The sequence below is a fragment of the Heliangelus exortis genome, chromosome 17 (assembly GCF_036169615.1).
Source record: "Heliangelus exortis chromosome 17, bHelExo1.hap1, whole genome shotgun sequence".
NCBI classification, from domain to species: Eukaryota; Metazoa; Chordata; class Aves; order Apodiformes; family Trochilidae; genus Heliangelus; species Heliangelus exortis.
Genome location: NC_092438.1, coordinates 10,391,847 through 10,413,314, shown reverse-complemented (window position 1 = coordinate 10,413,314; position 21,468 = coordinate 10,391,847). Strand labels below are relative to the sequence as shown.

The window sequence follows — 21,468 nt, the reverse complement described above, 5'->3', positions numbered from 1 at the left end:
CCAAAATGCTGCCTCTATACAAAACAGGACTATTGGACCCATGACAGCAGCCAGAAGCTGCCCTGCAGGTGCCACAGCTCCTCCAGGAATAAAGGGGGGGTGAAAAGCTTCCACAGGAAGCTTTGTTTGGAGGAGGGGAGGAAAGGCTTTCCAAGAGACTCTCCCATCTTTTTTGCCAGAACCTCCAAAACACACTTTCAGGCTTTGCTGAGGAAAGGCATCTTGTAACAGAAGAAACCACCAAAGTGATCCAAGCCAATAGGTTGTGTCTCTATGCAACTCCTGCTTTGGCTGCAAGGAACAAGCCCTGGGAGATCCATCTGTGTGTGCTGTGTTTGCCCATGTCACTGCCACACAAACTGCCCAGCCAGGAGCAACTGCTGGGCTACCTGGTGCTTAGAAAGCCTTATGTGCAGCCCCACTGTCTGAGGGGAATATCTGGGGCACAGAAAGGGGGAAATAGCTGTTGCATAGGCAAACACAGTATAGGGTGGATCAGAGGTGGATCTTACTGAGGTCCCACCTGTCTATCATGGCTGTGTTTTTGTTTCCCCTCAAGGACACCACTATGTAATGCTATTTTCTGCCTACTGCATCCCACATCAGAGGTTTTGTTAAGCAGATGATCCTGAGAAGTCTATTCGAATTAGCAAGAAGGTCAAATCTCTTGGAGCCCACTCCTCTCTGAGGCAACCAGGATGCTCCCAAAACCAGCCTGGACTGAAGCCCACCAGGGTCCCCCTTGGGCATGGAGGAAGATGGATTTCTCTCTCCTCCCTGCTCTCCTACCTGCAACACGTAGCCCTCCCGGGCGCTCTGCTCCCGGCCCAGTGCCACTTTCAGCTGGTCCTGCAGGTGCCGGTTCTGCTCCAGGAGATCCAGGGCCTCCTTCTGCTTTTGCTCCAGCTGGGGGGAGATGAACAGAGACAGTGTCCAGGGAGTGAGCAGAGGGTCAGCCATAAGGAGCGAGTGGCTTGGAGGGGATGTAGAGCAGAATGAACAGGGCTTTTGATGCCACCGCTGCTTTGTTCTCCCCTGGGATCTGGATTTCATTTTGCCAGGAGAAATCCCTCCCCCTTGAAAGAACTAAATTGGGCAATAGTTTAACTCCTAAAGCTCACTGCAGCAAAGGATGAACAGCACCAGCTCGTGCCAGGCATGACCCAGGCAAATCCCAGCCTGGTTCAGACTGGCGATACTCCTGGTTACCCCACGCCTGCACCCCTTTCATTCCTGCTAATGCACCTTAATCCCAACCAACAACAACCCCTGTTACCCCAGGCATGGACCTCTTCCAAGTGAGCTGAGCCTCCACCTTTCTTTCCCTGAAATCTTAAGATTGCTTAAAGAAGGGTCCATAGAAAAGGAACCTTTGTGGCGTGCACAAGAATTCCAACCAGTTTATAGCCTTGCTGATGAACTGCAGGCACCAACTTCTGCAGCTGCAGGAGCACACAGAAAGATCAGCTGCATTTTAGAGCCTGGTTGATACACATCAGTGGTACCCAGCTCGTCAGGGGGCAGGCTGGCTAACAAACAACAAAAGGGTGGGTTGTGTTAAATGGGAGTGGGTAACAAAATATCACCCTTGCAAAACCAGCTCTTTCTATAGCTGTGGGAATGTGAAAGCTGCAAGCAGAGCTGAAGGGGAAAGGACACAGAGCTGTGGCTCTGCCAGATTCCCGGGGGACCCTGCAGCATCCCCACTTGTTGCGATTACAAAATAGCTTTAAAGGCAGCTTTTTAAGCCTCGCTCAGGCTTCCTCCAGTTCCTGCAGTGGCCTGAAGGCTGTTCTGGCAGGCAGAACAGCCCCACACCCCCTGCTTTACCTCCTTCTCTAGCAGTGTGGTCAAGTGCTGCTTGGCCAGCCCCTCCTCCCGCTCCTCGGCGTGGGCGAGGTGCAGGGGTGTGATGGGGATCTGCTTCTCCTCCCGCAGCGGGGTGGTCTCCACCTGGTGCCAGCGCTGCTCGATCTCCACGTGGACGTTCTGGGGTTTGATGTCCCCCGGGACGGGCAGGATCCGGTCCACTTCCATCCTCAGTGCCTCTTCCGTGCCTGCTCCGTCCACAGTGTCGATCATCTCGAAACGCTTCCGCCGCTCCTCCCGCCGCCGGGCCCGCTCCCGCTCCAGCTCTCCCGAGTCGGCGTCGGTGGCACCGGTGTCCCTGGAGAAGGTGGCAGAGGTGTTCCTGGAGGAGTCCGCGGCGTTCGCACGCTCCTGTGCCAGGGCTTGCTGGATGGGGCGGAATTCAGCCCAGTCAAAGGTCTTGGAGCGTCCTTCTCGCCGGCGTTCCCGGGCACGGCTCCGCTTCTGCTCCGGGTCCAGCTCGGCTTGCTCTGCATCTGGCTTCTCACTTGGCTTTGGAGCGGTCTCAAAGGAAGAGCTTGTTTTGCTTTTCTCTTCTGGCAAGGAGCTGTGAGGACAGAGAGAGGGTGAAGGAAAGTGTCAGTGGGTGCTGGAGACACCTAGGCGCTCCCACGCATGCCTCCAAGAGCCGGGTGGAAAGGGGCTGCTGGAAGGCCAAGCCAATGCCATGTGGGTGCCCCCCCTTGTTCCTCCATCTCCTGTCACCTCTCAGGCACAGGAGTCACTGCTGCCCTTCCCTGGGGTCGTGCTGGTGTGCAAAGCCTTGGTGCAAGTGGCTCCAGCTTCTCCTGGGCACCCCCCAGCACCCCAAGAGTGGCCGATCCCAACCTTGCATCTCCTTGACAGCCACCCTGGGGCTGGTGACCACAACTCAGCAGTAGCCCATGGAGAAGGCAGTGATCCCAAGCTGTCCTGTCAGCTTGGGAAGAGGCTTTGAAAGCTCCTCTGACACCAGCTGTGGGGCCCCGTGCACACACACACACGGGTAGACAGGGCCATCCATAATCACATGCTTGCAGGGAGGATGCCACCAGGGCCACCAAAGTCAGTCTGGCTTCAGAGCTGCGGGGTGAAGAAGCACTGAGCAGCTCCCAAAGGTCTTGGATAACAACAGGGGGAGGGTTTTCCTCGAGCTTGGCAAAGTCGGGGTATAAATAGGTTGACAACTTCTCCGTGCCACCACCTGCACTGAAGGCACTGATCTCCCCTGGGGAAACCAGCCTTGCAGGCAGCCACCCCAGCATGGGGCTGTGTGCCATGTGTGCAGTTGTCAGTGCAGCAAGAAGAGCAAGTTAATTCAATATAGTGCAAAAGTCACTGAAAATGCTGATTTCTCAAGCAAGGAAAGATTTTTAGTGCTGAGTTAGAGGGTGGCGGGTTGAGAGGAGAGGCATAAACTTGTCAAGCAGGGAAAGTTAACAGGGGAAGGCAATACTGTTTCCAGCCTATGGATAATCCATAATGCAGTTTTAGCTTAATAAACGTAGACATGCCAGCCTCGTTAACATGCAGATCAAAACTAAAAAGGAAAATAGCAGTATGCTGTTTGCAGAGGAAGCCCATCTTGATGGAGTAGCAGGCATTTGCTGAGCCCTCTGTGCTATCAGAAGCCCCTGAGATGCCTCTCAAGGCAAAACCCTGCTCCTCAGACTGACTCCTGGCCCTCCCTCCTTGCAGTACAACCAGAGTTTCCCCGTGGGCTCCTGCCTCCAGCAAAGCCTCAACAAGATTTCCAAAAGGGCACAATAGGAAGAGACTGGAAAGCATCTCCCCAGATTCTCCTCCACCCTTGGAAACAAACCCCAGCTCCCACAGCCAACAACCTCACGTATGTGCATGTGCCCAAAACGAAGCATGGAGCAGAAGAGATGACTCTGCATGGGTCCAGGGCTAGTATCTTCCGATGCACTTTCATCCATGATAAAACTGCAGGCTTGGTAGAGCTGGGTCTCAAGAAATTCTGGCAGCTACAAGTTAAACCCAGCTCAGAGAGAATGCCCTTCTTCAGCTCTGTCCCTTGCAGCTCATATAACAACAGCCAAAAGGCATCGGGATGAAAACTCTGTGCTCCTCAGCCATTAGAAGATACTGCATGGCTCCAAAGCCAGGCACTCAATCTGGAGTCAGTCAGTGACTACAGCTGCATTTTAAGTAAGAAAAAAGCAGGATGAGATGGAGCCTTAAAATGAAGAAGATGGCTAGGGAAAAAGGGGGTCCTCAGATGTTGTTGAGGGACAGAAATTACACTGCTCTAAATACCACGTGGAAGGATCTGGGCATTTCTAGAGGTGACATCTCTCGTGAGCTTGTTTCTCCTCTGCTGCTTTCCACAGGGCACGGGATGTGTGTCAGGGAGCAGCAGGATGGCCACTGGGAACAGAGCAAAGAGACTCAAAAGACTGACCTGAAGTTCCTCGTTTCATATCCCACAAGTACCTCATGGCTATTAATTCTGCTGAAGCATTTCACGTCTCCTCCATCTCAGGGGTGTTTGTGTGTCTCTGCCTCACAATGATATTTATAGGTTAAAGCAAAAAGTGTTTTTTTTTGATACTGGCAAGGTATGAGCCAGGCGTTCTGCCCCAGAGTGCAAGGAGAAAAGGAAGGCTGCAGGGAACTCGGGGGACACTGGGGAACCCAACCTCACCAAGCTGGACAAGGACTCAGTGCTGAAGCAGCCACCTTCTTCCTTGTAGGCATTTTCTATCTGCATGGTCTGTGCTTCTCAAGCACCTTCTGCGTGGTGCAGACTGCAGGGCACTGCCCCTTCCCTGGGTGCTGACACACACAGCAATATAAAGAGCAATTAGGACTTGAGGAACTGAGAAATTGTGTGTTTGGCTTGGTGGAGACACAGCAGAGAGGTAACAAGATGGCTGCAGGAGTGTGTGGGCTCAGACCAGCCCAAGGATGGTGTGAACACTGCTGCCCTCCCAGCACAGCTGAGCACCCAGACTGACATCTCTCCCACATCCCAGCCACACAGTGCAGACGTTTGCCACCTCTCCATCACAAGCCTTCAGTTTTCCAGCAGCTCCATCCAACAAACCACAGATGCTAATGAGGTGCTCAAAGCCAGGCAGGACAGGCTGGGATACCCCACGTGCTGTGGCATGGCCCTTCAGCTCACAGCTACAACATCTCAGCAATGTGACTAATCCATGCCAGACTCTATACCATCCAAAACCAGCTTTACAGAAAAGGACAGAAGTGCACTTATAATTCCTTCTTCCCCAGATCCAGATTGCAGTTCCCACTCTATTTATGCAGTGTAGCAAGTTACTGCCCGACCAGTACCTGTGCTTGGACCCCTCTCCCTGGGGTAACCCAAGTCAAACCCCTTTGTGTGGGCTCAGAGCAGATACAGTGCACATGACTATGGTGCTGCAGTAACCTGTGAGGCTATAAAAGTATCTGGCTCTTTAAAGGCAGAGAGGTCCCCTCAAATTTCCTTGGTCTTCATCTTCACATTTAGTCACATCGGAAGATACCAGTGTAGGGAAATCAAGTGTCAAGATCAGGTTGCTTCTTCCCTTCTCTCTGGCTTTTATTTAAACGGAAAAAAAGAAAAGAAAAAAAAAAGAGGGGGAAAAAAAGAAAGGAAAATAAATGGAAACTGCAGGACTTCCCATCCGAGGTGCAGAAAAGGAGGAGCATGCAGTGAATCACAAGATATACAAACCACAAAACGTTAATACAGGAGAGAACACAGTTTTCCAACCTGGGCTTCAGCACGGATAGTTTCAAAGAGAAGTTTTTCCTGGGATTGCATGGAAATCAAACACACACAGGAGTGAGGAGAAAGGTGGGTTCCCCAAAAACCTCATGAGATCCACCAGCACTGGGGCAGAGCTGAGAAATGGTGGCTGAGTGCCAAGCATGATGGGGAAGGAGAGGCTGGAGCATCTCCAGGCCAACAGTACCAGGTGAGAAGAGCCATTCCACCAATGCAGGGACAAACCTGGCAAAAACCTGATCATTGCAGCTACAGTAAGGACAGGAGATTAAGTTAATGGTGAGGCTGTGTCCACAAAGCCTGTAAGAGGTGGCCTGTAGGAGTGTGGCTGGCATGGTTAGCTGTGAGGAGGTCAAACACCCTTTATCCCCAGCCACAAGCACTCACAGAAGGTACTCTGCGAAGAAGGGTGTCCCTTCCTCTGGCACTGAGGGCAGGAGGAGAAGTCAGCAGTACTAACAAGTAAGGGGAATGAGCTGCAGCAGCTATCTGAGATCAAAAGAAGGGGGAAGATGATTTGCTGGCTGGAGTTTTAAATATATCAGAGCCAAACAGCTTCTAAATTGAACCCTGGGCTCGTGCTGCCGTGACCCGTGGAGGGGATGGGCAGCTCGTGCTGAACAGTAGCCAGAGGAAAGGGGGAACCCAGCACAACTGAATCCAAGTGGTTTCACAATACCTGGTAGGAATCCAGAGAAGCCTTGATATAGAAACAGTATTTCAAACTCCTATGCACAAATTAAAGCCACATTTTCAACTCTCTTTGAAACCTGGACGTGTAAGAGTAACTCAGCATAACAGCTTCCTTACAAAGTGTAACCAAATTAAGCCCAGAGAGAATGACGTGAGAAAGAGCTTCCAGGAATGGACAGGCTCAGAAAGAAGGAAGAAAGGTGACAAGGGCAGAGTTACTCCTGCACAGGAAGCCAGACATCTGCAGGGGCTGCTAAACTCTCTCCTTTACCTTGTGACATCAGGAGCAGTGGTGGGGCGAACGTGCTTCATGATGGTCTGGATCCAGTTGCGGCGAATGCCCGATGTCATGGCAGAGAGGGTGAATTCCCCTTCCTTTGTCTAGGGAAAGAGGAGGATGGGCTCAGAGCAGCTGATTGCACCCACCAGCACTTTCCCACCCTGCCAACACCACCAACAAAACAAATGGCTCTCAAACCCAAAAGCCACAGCTCTCTGGAGTACTGGATGCTGGAGGGTCTTTTAGGTGTCTGGGGAGATGTTTCTCTTGCCACAGATGAACATCCCCAGGTAGTGGCACACCATGAGAAGCCCCGTTGGCCATCCCCCAGCTGGACTCTTCCTCTTCCCTACATTTTCCTTACGTGGATCTGGAAGCCGTAGTTGCGCTGGACTGGGTACTCAGTAACATCATAGCAGGTGGATAAATCGATTTCTCCATCCAGGTCAGCTGCCTGGGGAGGGAAGAGGTCAAATAAACCAGAATGCTCTGCAACCCCAAAGCTTGGTGGGCTCAGAAGGAGCCACGCAGAAGGTGCTTGAGAAGCACAAAGCCCTGAGGAGCGATGCTCCAGGACCTCAGCATCTGGGAATGCCTGGGAATCCATGGGAATGCAACCTGCCCAGGGTCAGTCTGGGAGCACCTGGGGCTCCCTGGGTGCAGAGCAGTGGGTCCAACACTGATGGGGAGGACACAAGGGAGGACACTCACCTCCTCTGCCACTGAATCCCGGTAGTACCTCAGGCTCTGGTCAGTCAGCACAAACCAATGCTTTTTCCACTAGAAAACAACCAAGACAGGTCAGTGACAATCCTGCTCCTTCTCCACCAGCAGAGCCTGGGAAGCTTGAGCTTGTCACAGGTCACCCAGCAGAGATGCCCCATGGGGAGGCAGCTCACAGCCTCTCCTGTCACAGTTTTGCTGAGAGGCTCTCCTGGGATGAAGGGATGACCTGAACAGGCAGGATCTCAAGGGACACTGTGACGGTTTGAAGCACCAGGACCCTGATTTCCCCAGCACACTGGCAGAGTGCTGGAACTAGCCCTGCATGTGATGGTGAAACACAGCAGGAGTCATGGTTGCAGTCAGAGCCTTTCCATTAGCTCCACTGACAAGACAATGCTTTTAGTGGCTGCTCTTAAAGCCTTGAAGGGAACCCACTCTTTCAAGAAAGAGAAAAAGGCAGTAAAACATTTATCTGCAGTAGCCAGAAATTGAGTGGGAGCCTATTCCTGGCCCTTGTGCTATCCAAACACTCCTCCTGCATGCTCCCAGTGAGGCACAAGTGTACCCAAGGCATTTTTCAGTTAATACAACATTGCTCCAGCAGCCAAATCCTCCTCCAGCTGCCTACAGATGTGCCCTCAGCCCCAGCACACCAGGGGGTACTTGCAGAAGAGCCCAGGCCATGGCACTTACAGCCATGGGTGAGTTGCCCTCATATTCCCTCAAGAGGCTGAGCAGGAGGGAAAGAAATCCATGGAAGGGGTGGTCTGCCACCAGCCAGGGCACCCAGGCTGCCTGAGCATCAGCACCTGTCTCTAAGGCACCAGCAGAGCAGAGCAGCATGTCCTGCATCCCTCTGGGGATGGACAGGAGGAAAGTGTCAGCAGCTGCTTCCCTCAGTGCCAACTCAGAGGCATTTATTTATTTCTTGGCCTTGCCAAGGTGCTCAAGAGACCTTATCTGAGCCTCATTACTGATGCCAAAGAGGCTGCTGGGACGCAAGGGAAATGAGACTAATTGAGAACAGGAACATGAAACCAGCACTGCTATCCAAGCTGCCCCAGAGCTCCCCAGAAACCCACACCACAACACCCAGCTGCTGGGCTTTGAAACCTCCAAAGGACCAAGCACCAGCTATTCCTGCTTCAAGACAAACACTCTGTGCACAGGGCTCTCTCACAACCATTGCTGCCTGGGCTCCTGAGCTGTACAAACCCCCTGTTGCTGCTCTTGCCCAAGTGCCTACATCTGGTTTCTCCCATGGCCCAAGACTGATCCACCCTGCAAGGACATCAGGGCTTTGTCAGTTTGCATAGCTGGGAGGTTGGAATGAGTGTTGTCTGCTACAGACTGTGACTGCTGGTGGCACCAAAGCCCAACATGAAGGACAGAGCTTCCTCCAGACTCACCTGCCCATCCTCATACTGCTTTGTCAACCAACCCTTCTTGAAGTTCAGCAGATCAGGCTGCAAGAAAGGAGAGAGGCAATCAGAAGGGAGGGAAGAGGTATCTGTGCTTAGAAGACAATGGCAGCAGCTTGATAAAACACAGGGCAGCAGTCACAGAGACCAGCAACACTTCAATTGGATCATTACACTGCAGGGTGGATAAACATCTGCTCCCAGGAGGAGCAGACTTGCTGTGTGGTTTATTCGGGTTGTTTTCTTCCTAACACTTCTCTTGCAATTTCTGTTACACCAGCATTACAGAGGAAGGAAAAGCAAGGGATTAGCAAGACTTTTGTCCCTCTATTATGTATTACAAAGGACAAACTATGTGCTAGTGATACAAGGCTGCAGGATTTAAAATAAGACTGAGTTCCCAAGGCTGGAAATGGAGGGAAACCCAGCACTGCCCCAAATGACACCTTCTCTTTCCTCCAACGTGGGGTGCACTGGGATGTTGAAGCTCTGAGAAAGGCAACTGAGACAGTGTGGGATAACTCCTGCCAGCCCTTCCTCCCAGCCCTGCCCGTGCACAGGAAAGGATGTGGTGGAAATGCTTTTGCTCCCTCGAGGCTGAGCTCCTCCAGCTGCTCCACGTGCTGCAGAGTGGAGGAGGAAAGGACAGAAGTGTGTGAAACACAGCTGTAGTATCTGAAACAGGCTATAGTGAGGGAAGAAATGGAAAACTGGGGGCTGAAAGCCCATTTCAATCAGATCTATGCTGTGAGGTGGCACATCCCACATTTGAGTGCTCCCACAGCAGTGGGAACCCAGCCTTGCTCCACATAAACACAAGCCACCTTGCCCTTCCTGAATCCCTAAGGAACTGGAGGAGGGAGCAGCCAGATGCCAGCCTGTCCAGCCCTGGCTCTGATGTGGCTGCAGGCAACAAACCCACCAAGCCCCCTCCCCAGGACCTCCTGAGGAGGCAGAGATAAATCCCAAACAAACTACAGAGAAAATGACATTTGCAATGGCTCCATCCATCTCTGCAGCAGGCTATGAGAGCTGGGCACCTTCATCTCAGCCCTAATTCACCCTCACAGAACAACAGCACCACCAGCCTGCTTCTTCTTCTTTTGCCTGAAGCTGTAAATCTGCTGAAGCACAAAAAGTTTGGGACCAGCTGCCACTGAACGGTGTAGACATCAGAAATCAAAAATAGATGAAGCAGTTGATGGAAGAGATACTCTTGCAGCATAAGCCACAGCTCTGCTGTAACTCACCAAGCCTAACAAGGGATGAACTCTCCCTCAATTTTATCCTCATGTGATCTGACACAGCAAACCCCACAACAAGGGGAGAGTCTTGCAATAACAGTCTCAAGCCAGCAGGTCTGCAGGTTTTACTGTATTGCTACTTTTATAGCAGGAGTGGCACAATAAAGGCATTTTTAAAGCAAGGAAAAGGTTTTCTTCCCACTGACTGCATGATTTTCTTGCTTTCACTAGATAATGTGCACTTTTTGCACCTTTTTATTACCACCAAGGATTTAAAAATCACTCTTGTGGCTGCACAAACCTACAGGAAAAGCTACTACAGAAAGGCTAAGCTACTGCATTCTCCTGAGAAGTCCTTCAACAGAAGCTGTCCACCCATGAAAAATGCAGCTCGTATTTACAATGTCTGTGTAATCTTTTTGAGAGATTAGCAAGTGTATTTATTTTGTTCCTACAGAAGGGTGGTGAGTGAAAGGAGAGCATTTTGTGTTTGTTTTGTACTGTTTGCCTCCAGGTCTGGTGAGCATTTGAAATATGCAAAGGCAGGAAAAGCCAGGGAGAGCTGGTTCAGCCCTTCCTCGCAGCCTTCGTCCTACTCACACCCACTTGCAACTGCATAAACATCCAGAAGTGTCATTAAAAAACTAGGCCATGTGTTAACTTCCCTTAAACACACCAAGTGTGAAGCCAAGTCACTGAAACCTGCTCCAAATCCAAACGTATCCTGTGCGCTGGCTACAGGGAAAGTTTTCACCAAAACCTGCCTGGGAAGAGCCTCTTCCATCCTGCCCCAAGGCAGAGGACACAGCCCTGCTTGCTCACCGTCATAGAGGACTCTGTGGACCTCCTGTCCAGTGACTTTGCCCGGCGGTGTGGGGACAGAGGAGATGCAGAGACATCCAGGATGGAGCCCACAGCTGCACCTTCACAAGTGAAGTCCTGTGTAAACAGTGATAGCCCAGATCAGTGCAGGAACTAGGACAGCTGGTCCCACTCTCTTGGCTCGTGGCATAAAAATCCAAATATTTAAGGGGCACGTCAGGCTCAGAACAAGTGTCATTTCACTGGCAATACATTTTCTTTGTCCTCTCAGGCATTAATTTGTTCCCAATATATCTAATTAGGCGTATCTGGGACTCTCAAGACCGCCTCTTTCTTTTGTTACTTCACCCCATCCTGATCTGTCCTGCCATGCCAGATCTGAAGTTTCTCTCTTTCCTTTTTGGAGGGAGGAGAAAAGACAACCTGATTTTCTCCTCTGATCTGCAGCCAGGCCAAGGAAGCAGAGCAGCAGGCAGCAAACCTGCCTTGACTGAGCACACACAGCGTTTTGGCTCCTGCACGAGCCTGCCTGTGACTCCAGATCCCCTGCAAACCCTCAGTCCCAGGCTGCAGGATCCCAGATGCCATCCTCCAAATGCCACCACCAGGCCTTGGCTGAGCAGCTCACCCGTTTCCGAGGGAAAACCCTCTTCTCACTCCTGCCCTGCCGCGTCTCGCTGGAAAGGGAAGCACCGCCTGACGTGTTTGTTTCCATGTGCTCTGCGTTCTCAATATCTAATGCCTCAAATTTTTCAATTACCTGGGATCGCCTGGAAAAGAGAGAGAAAGGGGAAACCAGAGCCAGTTAAAAGACAAGAACAAGCAACTGTGTCGAGCTGTATAAACCCACAAATCTAAGTCTGCAGAATCGCTCGACCCAGTGTTCACGCACACCTGGCTTTCCGTCCTGGTTTCTCTGGAACCTCCAGTGTGCCCAAGTCCAGGGCAAAACGCCCCAAATCTGACATGGACCATTTTACCTGCAGTCAAAGTGGGGGAAACAACCTCATACTACTCAACCCTACAAATAATAACTGCTCAAGTATCTAGAAAACTCCTGAAAATCCAGCAATAACTTTATAGTTGGGAATTCTACAGCCTTTTGGGATTATTGAGTACCTTTGGCTTGAACTTTGTCTTTATTTTCTAGCACTGCAGCTACTGATGGCCTCCCCAGACACATCAGACCAAGCTGGGTACAGAGGTAACAGATACCTGAGGGTCACCCAGAGTGTTCACTGCCATAGACACCCTGTCAAAACTCAGCCCCACATGGGAAACCTCCACAGTTTGGCACCAAGTGAGAAGAACCCACGGGTGCCTCCAGACAACGGGTCTGGATTGAAGGCTGTGCCAGCTGAAGAGGCAGGAGGAGATGGGGAGCACCTCCTGCAAAACCTTGGGGCTCTGCCCCCCCTTTCAGATAGGTCTGCAAATCCCCTATGGCCAGCAGGGAGCACAACTTGGGCTCTCAGACACCTCCTTGGTGGCCCATCACACCAGGGCAGAAGAAATGTGGATGGAGCAGGAGCTAACCTCAGACCAAACCCAAATGGGATGTTCCTAAGAATTAATCCTTTGCAGTTGAATTAAAAGCACTATTTCAGCATAAAAAGTTGCTCACTGACCACAGGTGAGGGAATACTGGAATTTTCAAAGGACCTGCTGGTGTCTAAATTTGAATTCCTGGGGGTTTGGGCAATTCTCAGCATCAGGTCCTTAATCACAACCTGGCAATGTGAAGCAATATCCCATCACCAACACACACATCAGCTGAGCTCCAAGCTGAGAGGTTTAAAGCTCAATTTCCAAATTCCCACAGAAGCTGAGTCTGGGTGGGTTCTTGACATAAAATTTGGATCTGCACGTGATGCATCAAAACTGGGAGCTGCTCACACTGTGTGAGCCTCTAATCTGTATGAAAATCACAATGGCAACCACATGAGGGGAAACAGGTCATCCAAAGAAAAAAAACATAATTTTAACACTTCCCACAGAAAGGAACAGCACGTTAAGAAATCAAAAAAACATGAGATGTTCAGTTTTCAACCAACATTTGCACCAAATTCCATAAATGAGACAAACAGTCTGAGCACATCACATCCCCTGGCGGGCTGAGGGCCCCCCACTGCTGCTCAGAGCCAGGCTGCCAGGACCAGGCACTGAAGCCCATAACCAAAGAGGAAGGGACAAAATCAGTGGGGAAGACTTTGCTTTGGAAATTCAAATGTGTCTAATGTTTTTGTGGGACATCTGTTCATCCCGGGCTGCCTCCCAGTCTGCAGAGTGGGAGCAGGCAGATCCCAGGCTCACGCAGAGCTCCCAGTCCCTCTGGGATGTTCTGCTCATGAGATGTCCATTCACTTCAGCCAACTCATGGAGAATAAATCCACATCCTCTGTTCACCAACAGACACAGAATTGTTTTGGACTTTCAATTTTTTAACCCTTTTTCCACTGGCCCAGCCTTCTCTGAGTCTCAGTTTAGGATGGAGTAAGAGGTCCATGAATTAACATTGTCTGTGACCCATTAGGTGAAGGCCTGAAGGAAAACAAATCAGGAGAAATTAAAAAAAAAAAAAAAAAAAAACCAAACCAAAAAACAAAACCAAAACAACCAACCCAACCAAAGAAACATAAGACAAAATCAAAAGTTGATTTCTCATGAAAGGGGCTGCACCACCAGGTTGTTCTACGGCTTGAGATTGAGATGAGATGGTAGCGAAGCAGGCGAGGTAAAGGCGGACACGTCACACAGCAACACAGCAGGAGAAGGTGGAGAGCAACAAGACCTGGAAGAAAACAAGGCTGGAAAATGAATGAACAGAAGAGGAAATTATATATCTGCATCTATATACAAAACAAAATCAAAATCATTCCAGTCATTCGTCATTGAAAAAGGGAGGAGGAAAATAAATCACTGCAACCAAATCACAGCCCCGAGGGTTAATATCATCCAGATTACAGAAAGAATCATTTTTTTTTTTCTCATTAGCTCAACATTTCAGAGAAATAACTGCTAAAGATCCTGGGGAGGGTGAGGAGGGGAAGGGCTCTCCTCTCCTTCCCCAACGTGCTGAGGAGAGAGCTGCTCCCTCCAAACAGCCGCTCTTTCTTGGCAAAATCAGGCTGCAGATAGGTATGAAGAAGCATTTTAAAAGCTGCAGTGCCATTTAGTGCTTTCTCAACTACCAAGCTCATCCCAAGGAGCTCCTTGGCCATGCAGGCTGTTAATCTTTTCCAGGCCACTAAACCCAAGCTGCAGATCTCAGCTGTTAGGTGGAGGGTGTGTGCGGTGGGAAGAAAAGCTATCAAGACCAGCACAAGCTATGGTTAAAGTGATTTTCTTTGATTGGAAGAAAGGGCTCTGTTTTATTGGATCCATTAATTATTTAGCAGAAAGAGAAGACAGTATCAGGAAAAGGAAGAATTTCCCCCAAAAGGCCCACAAAAACAAAGAGGATAGTCTTACAAGAAAAAAAAAACAAGCTATACTTGGGAGAGCAGGGAGCAGGCACTTCTCTCTAGGGGTAGAAGCAGCATTCAGAGCAGAGCCTTACATCTCAAGAAGCTCCAGAGAAGGAATTTGAAACAGAGAAGTCTTTTAAGTGATTTCAGGCAGCTCAGCTATTTACTGAGGAGAGAAACACCCCTCAGCCCCCTCGTACAGCAGATCTGGCAGACACCACAAGGGACTCTTGCCAGTGTGAGCAGAACATGGGGTCAAGCAGGAGAGCTGTGGTTTTAGAGGCTGCATCCCTGGAATTGGGCAAGAAAAGGCAAAAGGTTTTCCATCAGAAATCCCAACGTTCCCCAGGGAGCTGCTGGAGGTGGGCAAGCCTGCAGCTGGGCAAAGGGGGTCCAGGTCTCTGCACCCCAAGGTCTCCCCACCAAGGTTGTCTCCTTCCCAAAAGTGCTGACACCTTCCTGAGATGTCAGGATTTATCCCTGCAGCTGCAGAGCTCCACTGGGATATGGGGAGCAGCCTCCGAGGTTGTCCCCACAGCCCACTCCTCTGTGACTCTGTGTGCAAAACAAGGTTCAAAATTTTTCCATGTTGTTCCCAAAGAGCCACTCCTGCTTTTTTGCCTGTGGGATGGGTCTGAGATGGGAGATCAGAGCCACAGCTCAACCTCTCTGGACACAGACCTGGTGGAGCCTCCTTGTGTGGTGCTGGCAGCCCTGTCCTGCCACGTGCCAGCAGAGGGAACTCGCACTCCTCCACTCCTGTGCCAAAATCATGGAGATTATCCCCTGCTTTCTGATTCATGTTTCTGAGCAGCTGTGAGCTCAGACACCTGCATGGGGTGTGGAGTCAGTGTCAGGTATGAATGGTCATTACGGAAAATTTCCAGCACAGTCCTGGGCATAAGTCATGTAATCTCTCTTAGTATAAGGAAACAACAAGAAGCCTGAAAAATAGCTTCATCTGGAGCTGTGTCACTCAAGAGGCAGCACTGGGTACCTAAAATAATTCTTTTTCCATCCCTAGCCCTGACATTCACACTTATTTATGGTGGGCATACAGAAAACAGGAGGAAGAGCTGAAAACACCAACAGAATCTGAGCAAGTTGGTCTGGCTGCACTGAGATGGAAGGGCTGATCTGAACCAGGCTGGAACCTATGGGGATGGCAGGTAGGCAAGCAGTTTCAGGCAAGTGTTCCCAGCCATGTTAGTGGGTTACTGAGAAAGATTATTAGAAACAGTGTTAAACCCAAGGGAAAAAGCTGACCCCACAGCATGGAAATGAGTTCTGGTATTTATTTGCTCAACCTCCAACAGCACAGCCTAAGCTTGGAGGAGAAAATCAAGAGTGGACTAGGACTAGGTAAACTAAAATATAAAAAGCAGCCAAGTTGAGCAGGGTGCTGGTGAATGTTAACTTCTCTGGGGTGATGCTGGACTGCCTCTCTGTGCCTTGCCAAGTCCACCTTCCCACCCACACAGACCAATTCCCAGGTTACCAGAGGAGACCACGAATGTGCCTGTCCCTAAAGACTGCCACTGAGCTGCCCCTGCTCAGGGCACACTGATTTACTGATCAGGTGGGAACCCCTTGCCCTCTGCCATCACCCCCCTCCCAAACACTACACTGGGGTCAGCCCTGCATGCAGCCAGAGCTCTGTGTCTGGTGCAGCACCCGCTCCCCTCCCTGCACCCATCCTGCTCTGATAAAGGCCCTGCTGACACGGGAGAATTTGTGCCAGTACTGATAAAGCAATAAAAACCTGCTAGCAGCCCCAGAAGCACAGCTGGGCTAGGAAAAACTGTTTTTCCCTGGAAAAAGGCACCTGTCAGCAGGCAAGGAGTGGGGCTGACATTAAAAAGGGTCAGTCTCTGGCAGCAGCATCCTCTCCCAGGCTCTGTTATCTGGCTGTAAATCTGCTTCTCCTCCCTATCCTGGCACGTCCCAGCTCAGTGCAGCCCCAGGTGCTGCATGATAACCCTGGGGCTGGAGGAAAGGATGGTCAGCACTGGAGGAATGTGCTGTCCTCTCACATGGAGAAGGTGCTGGCCAAGGCACCCCGTGCAAGAAAACCCAGACTGGGGACCCAACCTAACCCATACATGAGCCAACACACACCAGCTCAGCCTGCAAACCAGCAGCCACCAGCCTTGTCCCCAGGCTGAGGGGACCTGCGTGGCATCCTTCCCCTCCCACCCAACTCCTGAGGCACAGAAAGCCAAACCCATGTTCTTCTCCTTCATCCCCAGAGCCCAGCACTCGCTGCATATGCTGCCGAGGCAGGGCTGGGTTTGGCATCCTCCTGCCAAGTGGTGGCACAGGCACAGATCTGTGCCACCCTCCCCAGCCCAGCTCTCAGTGTGAGGAAGCCAGGCTGGAAAACAATCCTTTAGGGGCCGGGAAGGAAGAGAGAAGAAGCACCTGCTGAAACCGTGCGAGAGAGAACATGCCTGGAGGAAAACCAGGGCAAGAAAATCAGACTGGCAGGCGGCCCTCTTGCCTGGGGCTCGTCTCCTGGTTTGCTCTGCTGCCCTCCCAGCACAAATGTCTCTCTCCCAGGGCAAGTTGAGCCCATCCTTTGCCTCACCCGGTGAGCACCCAGCACGCCGGGGCGGACGCCCTTCCCGTCCTCCTCCACACTGAAGCTGTTTTTCAGCCTTGCCTCGGCGCTGCACCCGCCTCTCCTCTCCCAGATTAATGCCCTGACATTTTGAAACCTCTCTCAGCTCATTAGGCAGTTGCGTAACACACCCGGATGGATCTCACACCGTTGAGAGAGCAAACCTAATTAATGGTGCCAGCTGCCAGCGTGTGCCACCCGGGGTGGGGACGAGCCTTGCTCACAAATACGGCCACCGAACGTCACCCACCCCAGCTGGCTGTCCCCAGAACAGCCAGACAGGGTGACACCTGCCCTCTGGCACTACTAAGGGCATCCCGGTGCCTGGTTGGAGTGGTCGGGCAGCCCTCAAGCCAGGAGGGGTGTCACACAAAGGGGTTTCACCCAGCCTGCTCCATCCAGGGCTGCGGCAGGGACTCGCTGGTGCTTCAAGCATGCAAGGAGGAGATGAGCCACTCATCCCTTACCTTCTCTCATTGCCAAAGAGCCGGGCCACTTCTTCTCTCCCAGGGCTACGGGCCCGGGTTTTCCGCTCTAGCCGCTTCCTCTCCACCTGGAAGGCCTCACGATTACTGATCCTAATGGCCTTGGGGACGTCGGCCAGGGTCGTGTACTGCCGGCTGGCTTTAAAAGAAAGGGGACGCCCCGATTTTTCAGCTCCCCTTCCTACATCTCTGCTGCTGGAGTCCTTGTGCATGGAGCTACTGCTCTTCGAGTCCAAGGAGTTCAGAGAGAAGCTGTGAATCATTCGGTCGCCTGATCGGGTACCTGGGGAAGGAAAGGGCTGGGCATGCTCCTGCGAGGGCGATTTGGGATAACTGTACCTGTTGTTCGGGGTGCTGGGGCTGGGTGGGCTCGGGGGGGGTGGCAGCTGCTGTTCTTCCAGCTTCGAGTCTTGCTTGGTCTTCTCCAAGGAAAAGTACCCACTCTCCACTCGAGTCTTCCGCCCACAGTCTATCCGGTCTCCGTTCATGGAGCTCTCCTCTAAAGAACACACAGAAAAGTCACCATGTGCAAGTTCTTCTTTTAATGAAAAACACCCAGATTCCATCCAGGAAAGAAGAAGAAAATGGGAACAGAGATGGTCTGGGCCTCAGCCCCATGCTGCCATCTCTTGCACCCCAGGCTTTTCCACTCTGAGCACCCATTATGTCCATGGAGATGGTGGCACCATGTGCAGGGAGATGGGGACTCCAGTCCAACCCCCTTGGGCTGGTCTTGCACCACTGAAAGACCCAAACCTTCAAACCAAGAAATGGATGGCTGCAGTCACCATTCTGCATCCAGTTCCATCCCTGTCCTTCCCCACTGGGTGTGGACCACAGCTTTGCAGGCACAAGATGATGGACACCTCACTCCTGGTAGTGAGGAGCAGGTGGAAAACATTCCCCACCCAAGTGGGCAGTAAAGGAAATGGCTGCAGCACATGGGATCTCTCCCCAGCCCAGCAGGAAAAGTCCCCAGCCCCTATTGCTCCAGGGAGAACAATGCCACAGCTCTGGTGCCTTCCAGGGACTCATCAGGGAGACCAAATGTAAACAAGGCCCTGATACAGGGGCTGCAGGAGGAAGCAGTGATCAGGGCTTGGCAGCCTCAACAGCCAGGCTGAGTGCAGGGTGGCCCCACACCCTCAGAGTGCCTGCAAAGGGGATGTGGAGGGGATAGAAAAGTCATTTTTCCACTCGTTTTTCCCCCAGCACGAGGGCAACCCTGCCTGTGAGGCCAGGCATTCACCTGGGCCAGGATTGGGCTGTGTGGTTTTCCAGCACGTGATGCAAATTTTTTGCCCTAACTCCAGCCTGTAAGGTCTCACTTGGGTCCCTGGACAACACGGCAGGGACAGAGGCTGCTTCCCCCTCCACACTGGGATGCTCCAGGAACTAAACCCATGGAAAACTTTCCCCTATAGAATGTTTTTTTGCTGGCTCAGCTACCTGAACCAGGTCACTGCAGTGTCACATCAGTGCTGGCACCCCCGTCCCTCACCTTCTTTGCTGTCCAGTACAGGATCCTTCAGGGAGCTGGCAGCCCCAGCCTGGCCTTGCACCGGGCTCTGCGTTGAGCTGATGCCACTGCCCCCATCCACTTGGTCTTTGCCCCTCATTTCTTCCTGCCAAAGTGTGGACTTGGTGGCAGGGACTTTCTCTGCACTGGGGATGTTGCTGCTGGTCACAGCCATCTTAGCAGGACCAGGCTCCTAAAGAGAACAGGAGAGAGAGCAGGGTTAGAGGGGTTTAGCTGCAGCTCCACACCCTAGGTCTATGTGGTACCATTCCTGGAGGTGTGGGTTCTTGGGGGGTGGGACAGCTTGACAGGACAGGACAGGGCTGCTCAGCCATGTGCCATCACCACACTCCCAAGGAGCCAAGGTTGCAGGTGGAAACCCTTCCTCAGGGTAGAGTGCTGGGGCAATGGTTCAAGACTTCCTTAGCCAAAGGGATGATGCTGCTCTTGCAGTCAGATAGGAAACATCCCTCACTGTCCCTCCCCGGGATGGATCCTAAAACCAGTTGCATGTCCCCACACATCCAGCTAGGAAAAGATCCAGAGCACAGGCAAGCTGGAGAAGGGGAGCTTTGGCAGTGGAGGAACTCACTAAGCTTTGATTTCAGATAGGAGCTGCCCCTCCTGCTGCAGCACACAGGACACTGTGGCCACCAGCAGTGAAAAGCTCATCTCTAGATCTCATTTCTTCCAGAGAAAGAGGTCTGTTGGGTCCTGACATTTCATTCTCTGCAACTGATGCACATAAACACAGCACCCCCTGTTCCCTCTGCATGTCCCCTGGTCCTTCTACATGTCCCAGGTCCATCTGTGCATCCTTGATCCCTCTGTGGCCTGGCTTGTGAGCAGCCACTGCCTTTCTGAAATACAAGCCAAGACCCAGCTTCTCCTGAGTCCCATTTGCCAGGACTGATTTTTTCTCGATGTTACAAACTAATGTCAAAAGAAAAAAAAAAAAAAAAAGAAATCAAGCTTAAGAACAGGGGATGGAAGAGAAAATGAATTCCCTGCCACCAGCAGCTACGTGGTTTGTTTGTCACAGTTGGTTTGCTATGGGCCACTGATGAAAAAAATAAACCCCATCCAGAGCTGCACTCCTCCTGGGTGCTAACAGGCTCTCTTTTAGAGAAAATACAACAACTGCCTTGACTTTTACCCGAGATCTGAAATGTTTCTCTAGTTAACAAGGGCTCTAGAGTCCATTGGATGATGATGCCATTTTGGTGGTCCCAGCCCAGGCAGCCCAGGTTCAGCTCATGCCCCAGAAGAGGCAGCAGCTTTCAAAACTCATTTAGGGCTTGGTTTTGTTCACTAGCAGATGTTTTGCTGTTGTCATATTAAAACTTCAACATTAGGAGATTATTTTCCTTAAAGCCACCAATAAATCAGTGACAATTAACCTCCCCTCCAAAGTCTCTGGATTGTGGGAAATTTCCCAGCTGCTTCTTCCCTTTCCACAGGGCTGGGAGAATCCAGGAGCACCCAAAGCAGCAGTCACAGGCTGGGGATAGGGGCTGCAAAGAGCATCCCCTCTGTCCCCCCTCCCACACCAGCAGAGCCACTGGTGGGTTTTTGGCCCTGCACCTGGAAATTGACATTCTCAGGAGGGATCTCTACAGGGGGGGTCTCCCAGGAAGAAGGTTCTGGCTCTGAGCACAAGCAGCAAATGACCTCAATTTAAACAAAAACAAAACAAAAAAGTCCCCTTGGAAATTTCACTGTAAAGGAATGCAGTGCTGGAGGTAAACGATTCAGAGTTCACCAGCATCCTGCTCAAGGGGATGCTGCTTGAGCAGGGGGTGGGAGCAGCCAACTTCCAAAGGCCCTTCCAACCTCAAACCACTCTCACATTCACTGATCCAGAAGCCCAAAGTGAATTGCCAGCTCAGGATATATATTTTTATATAATTCCTTACAGACACCCCCATATAATTATTTGTAGATATGTATTTAATTAGACAGAGAGATGAGGGCCAAAAACCAGTCTGTAAGCAACCAGAGAAATTAACTCTCTCCTACTCAGTGTTACAAACAGATCCAAAAAAGAGCAAGCACCAAAATCAGCAAAATCTGCTTCCAGTTGCATGAAGTATGTCTGGGCATGCTCTGCTCACCCGAGCTGCCACACCCTCTGCAAACCCATCCTGCAACAGAGGGCAGTGCCTCAAATCCCAGATTTCAGCCCCAAATCTGGTCTCAATTTCCCAGGGATGGAGGGAGAGCAGCCCTGCCTGCTGGAGCATGGCAAAAGCTGCATGAGAAACTTGCCCTTCTTACCCCAAGACTTGCTTGCAAGGCAATGGCAAAAACACCCCTAGGATTGCACCTAACAACTCACATCCAAAAATCTGCAGCTGGAGCAATATTCCCATTTTTGCCTGTGTTGCTCCTGCATGGGGAAGATACAAGATGATGGGGGGAGCTGAAAAAAGCCCTGATGCCCCAGAAGCACTTGGCTGCAGCTGAGCTCTGCTGTAGCACAGACAAGGAAAAACTAGATGGCAATCAGAAAAAGTAGAAATATCAATTTTTTTTTTCTTTTAAAATCACAAAGGTGACCATCCTTTCCCAAGTGGCTCTTAGACA

General features: G+C 51.3%; 1 protein-coding gene across 11 annotated transcripts in view; it reads right to left on the bottom strand.

The window, feature by feature from the left end:
* Window positions 1–21,468, bottom strand: part of MPRIP (myosin phosphatase Rho interacting protein) — a 76,257-nt gene that overhangs the window by 18,068 nt on the left and 36,721 nt on the right. For 5 of the 11 annotated variants that reach the window (XM_071760635.1, XM_071760634.1, XM_071760638.1 and 2 more), the window contains exons 6-15: window positions 18,865–19,075; window positions 17,703–17,862; window positions 11,420–11,561; window positions 10,792–10,908; window positions 8,714–8,770; window positions 7,290–7,358; window positions 6,943–7,032; window positions 6,570–6,679; window positions 1,831–2,416; window positions 790–906 (exon numbers count right to left, since the gene is read on the bottom strand). In XM_071760635.1, the coding sequence (XP_071616736.1) occupies window positions 790–906; window positions 1,831–2,416; window positions 6,570–6,679; window positions 6,943–7,032; window positions 7,290–7,358; window positions 8,714–8,770; window positions 10,792–10,908; window positions 11,420–11,561; window positions 17,703–17,862; window positions 18,865–19,075 (1,659 nt within the window). Of the gene's footprint in view, window positions 1–789; window positions 907–1,830; window positions 2,417–6,569; window positions 6,680–6,942; window positions 7,033–7,289; window positions 7,359–8,713; window positions 8,771–10,791; window positions 10,909–11,419; window positions 11,562–13,412; window positions 13,578–17,345; window positions 17,863–18,864; window positions 19,076–21,468 lie in introns of those variants that run through there. The other 6 variants (XM_071760629.1, XM_071760630.1, XM_071760628.1 and 3 more) reach the window with 3 other exon arrangements.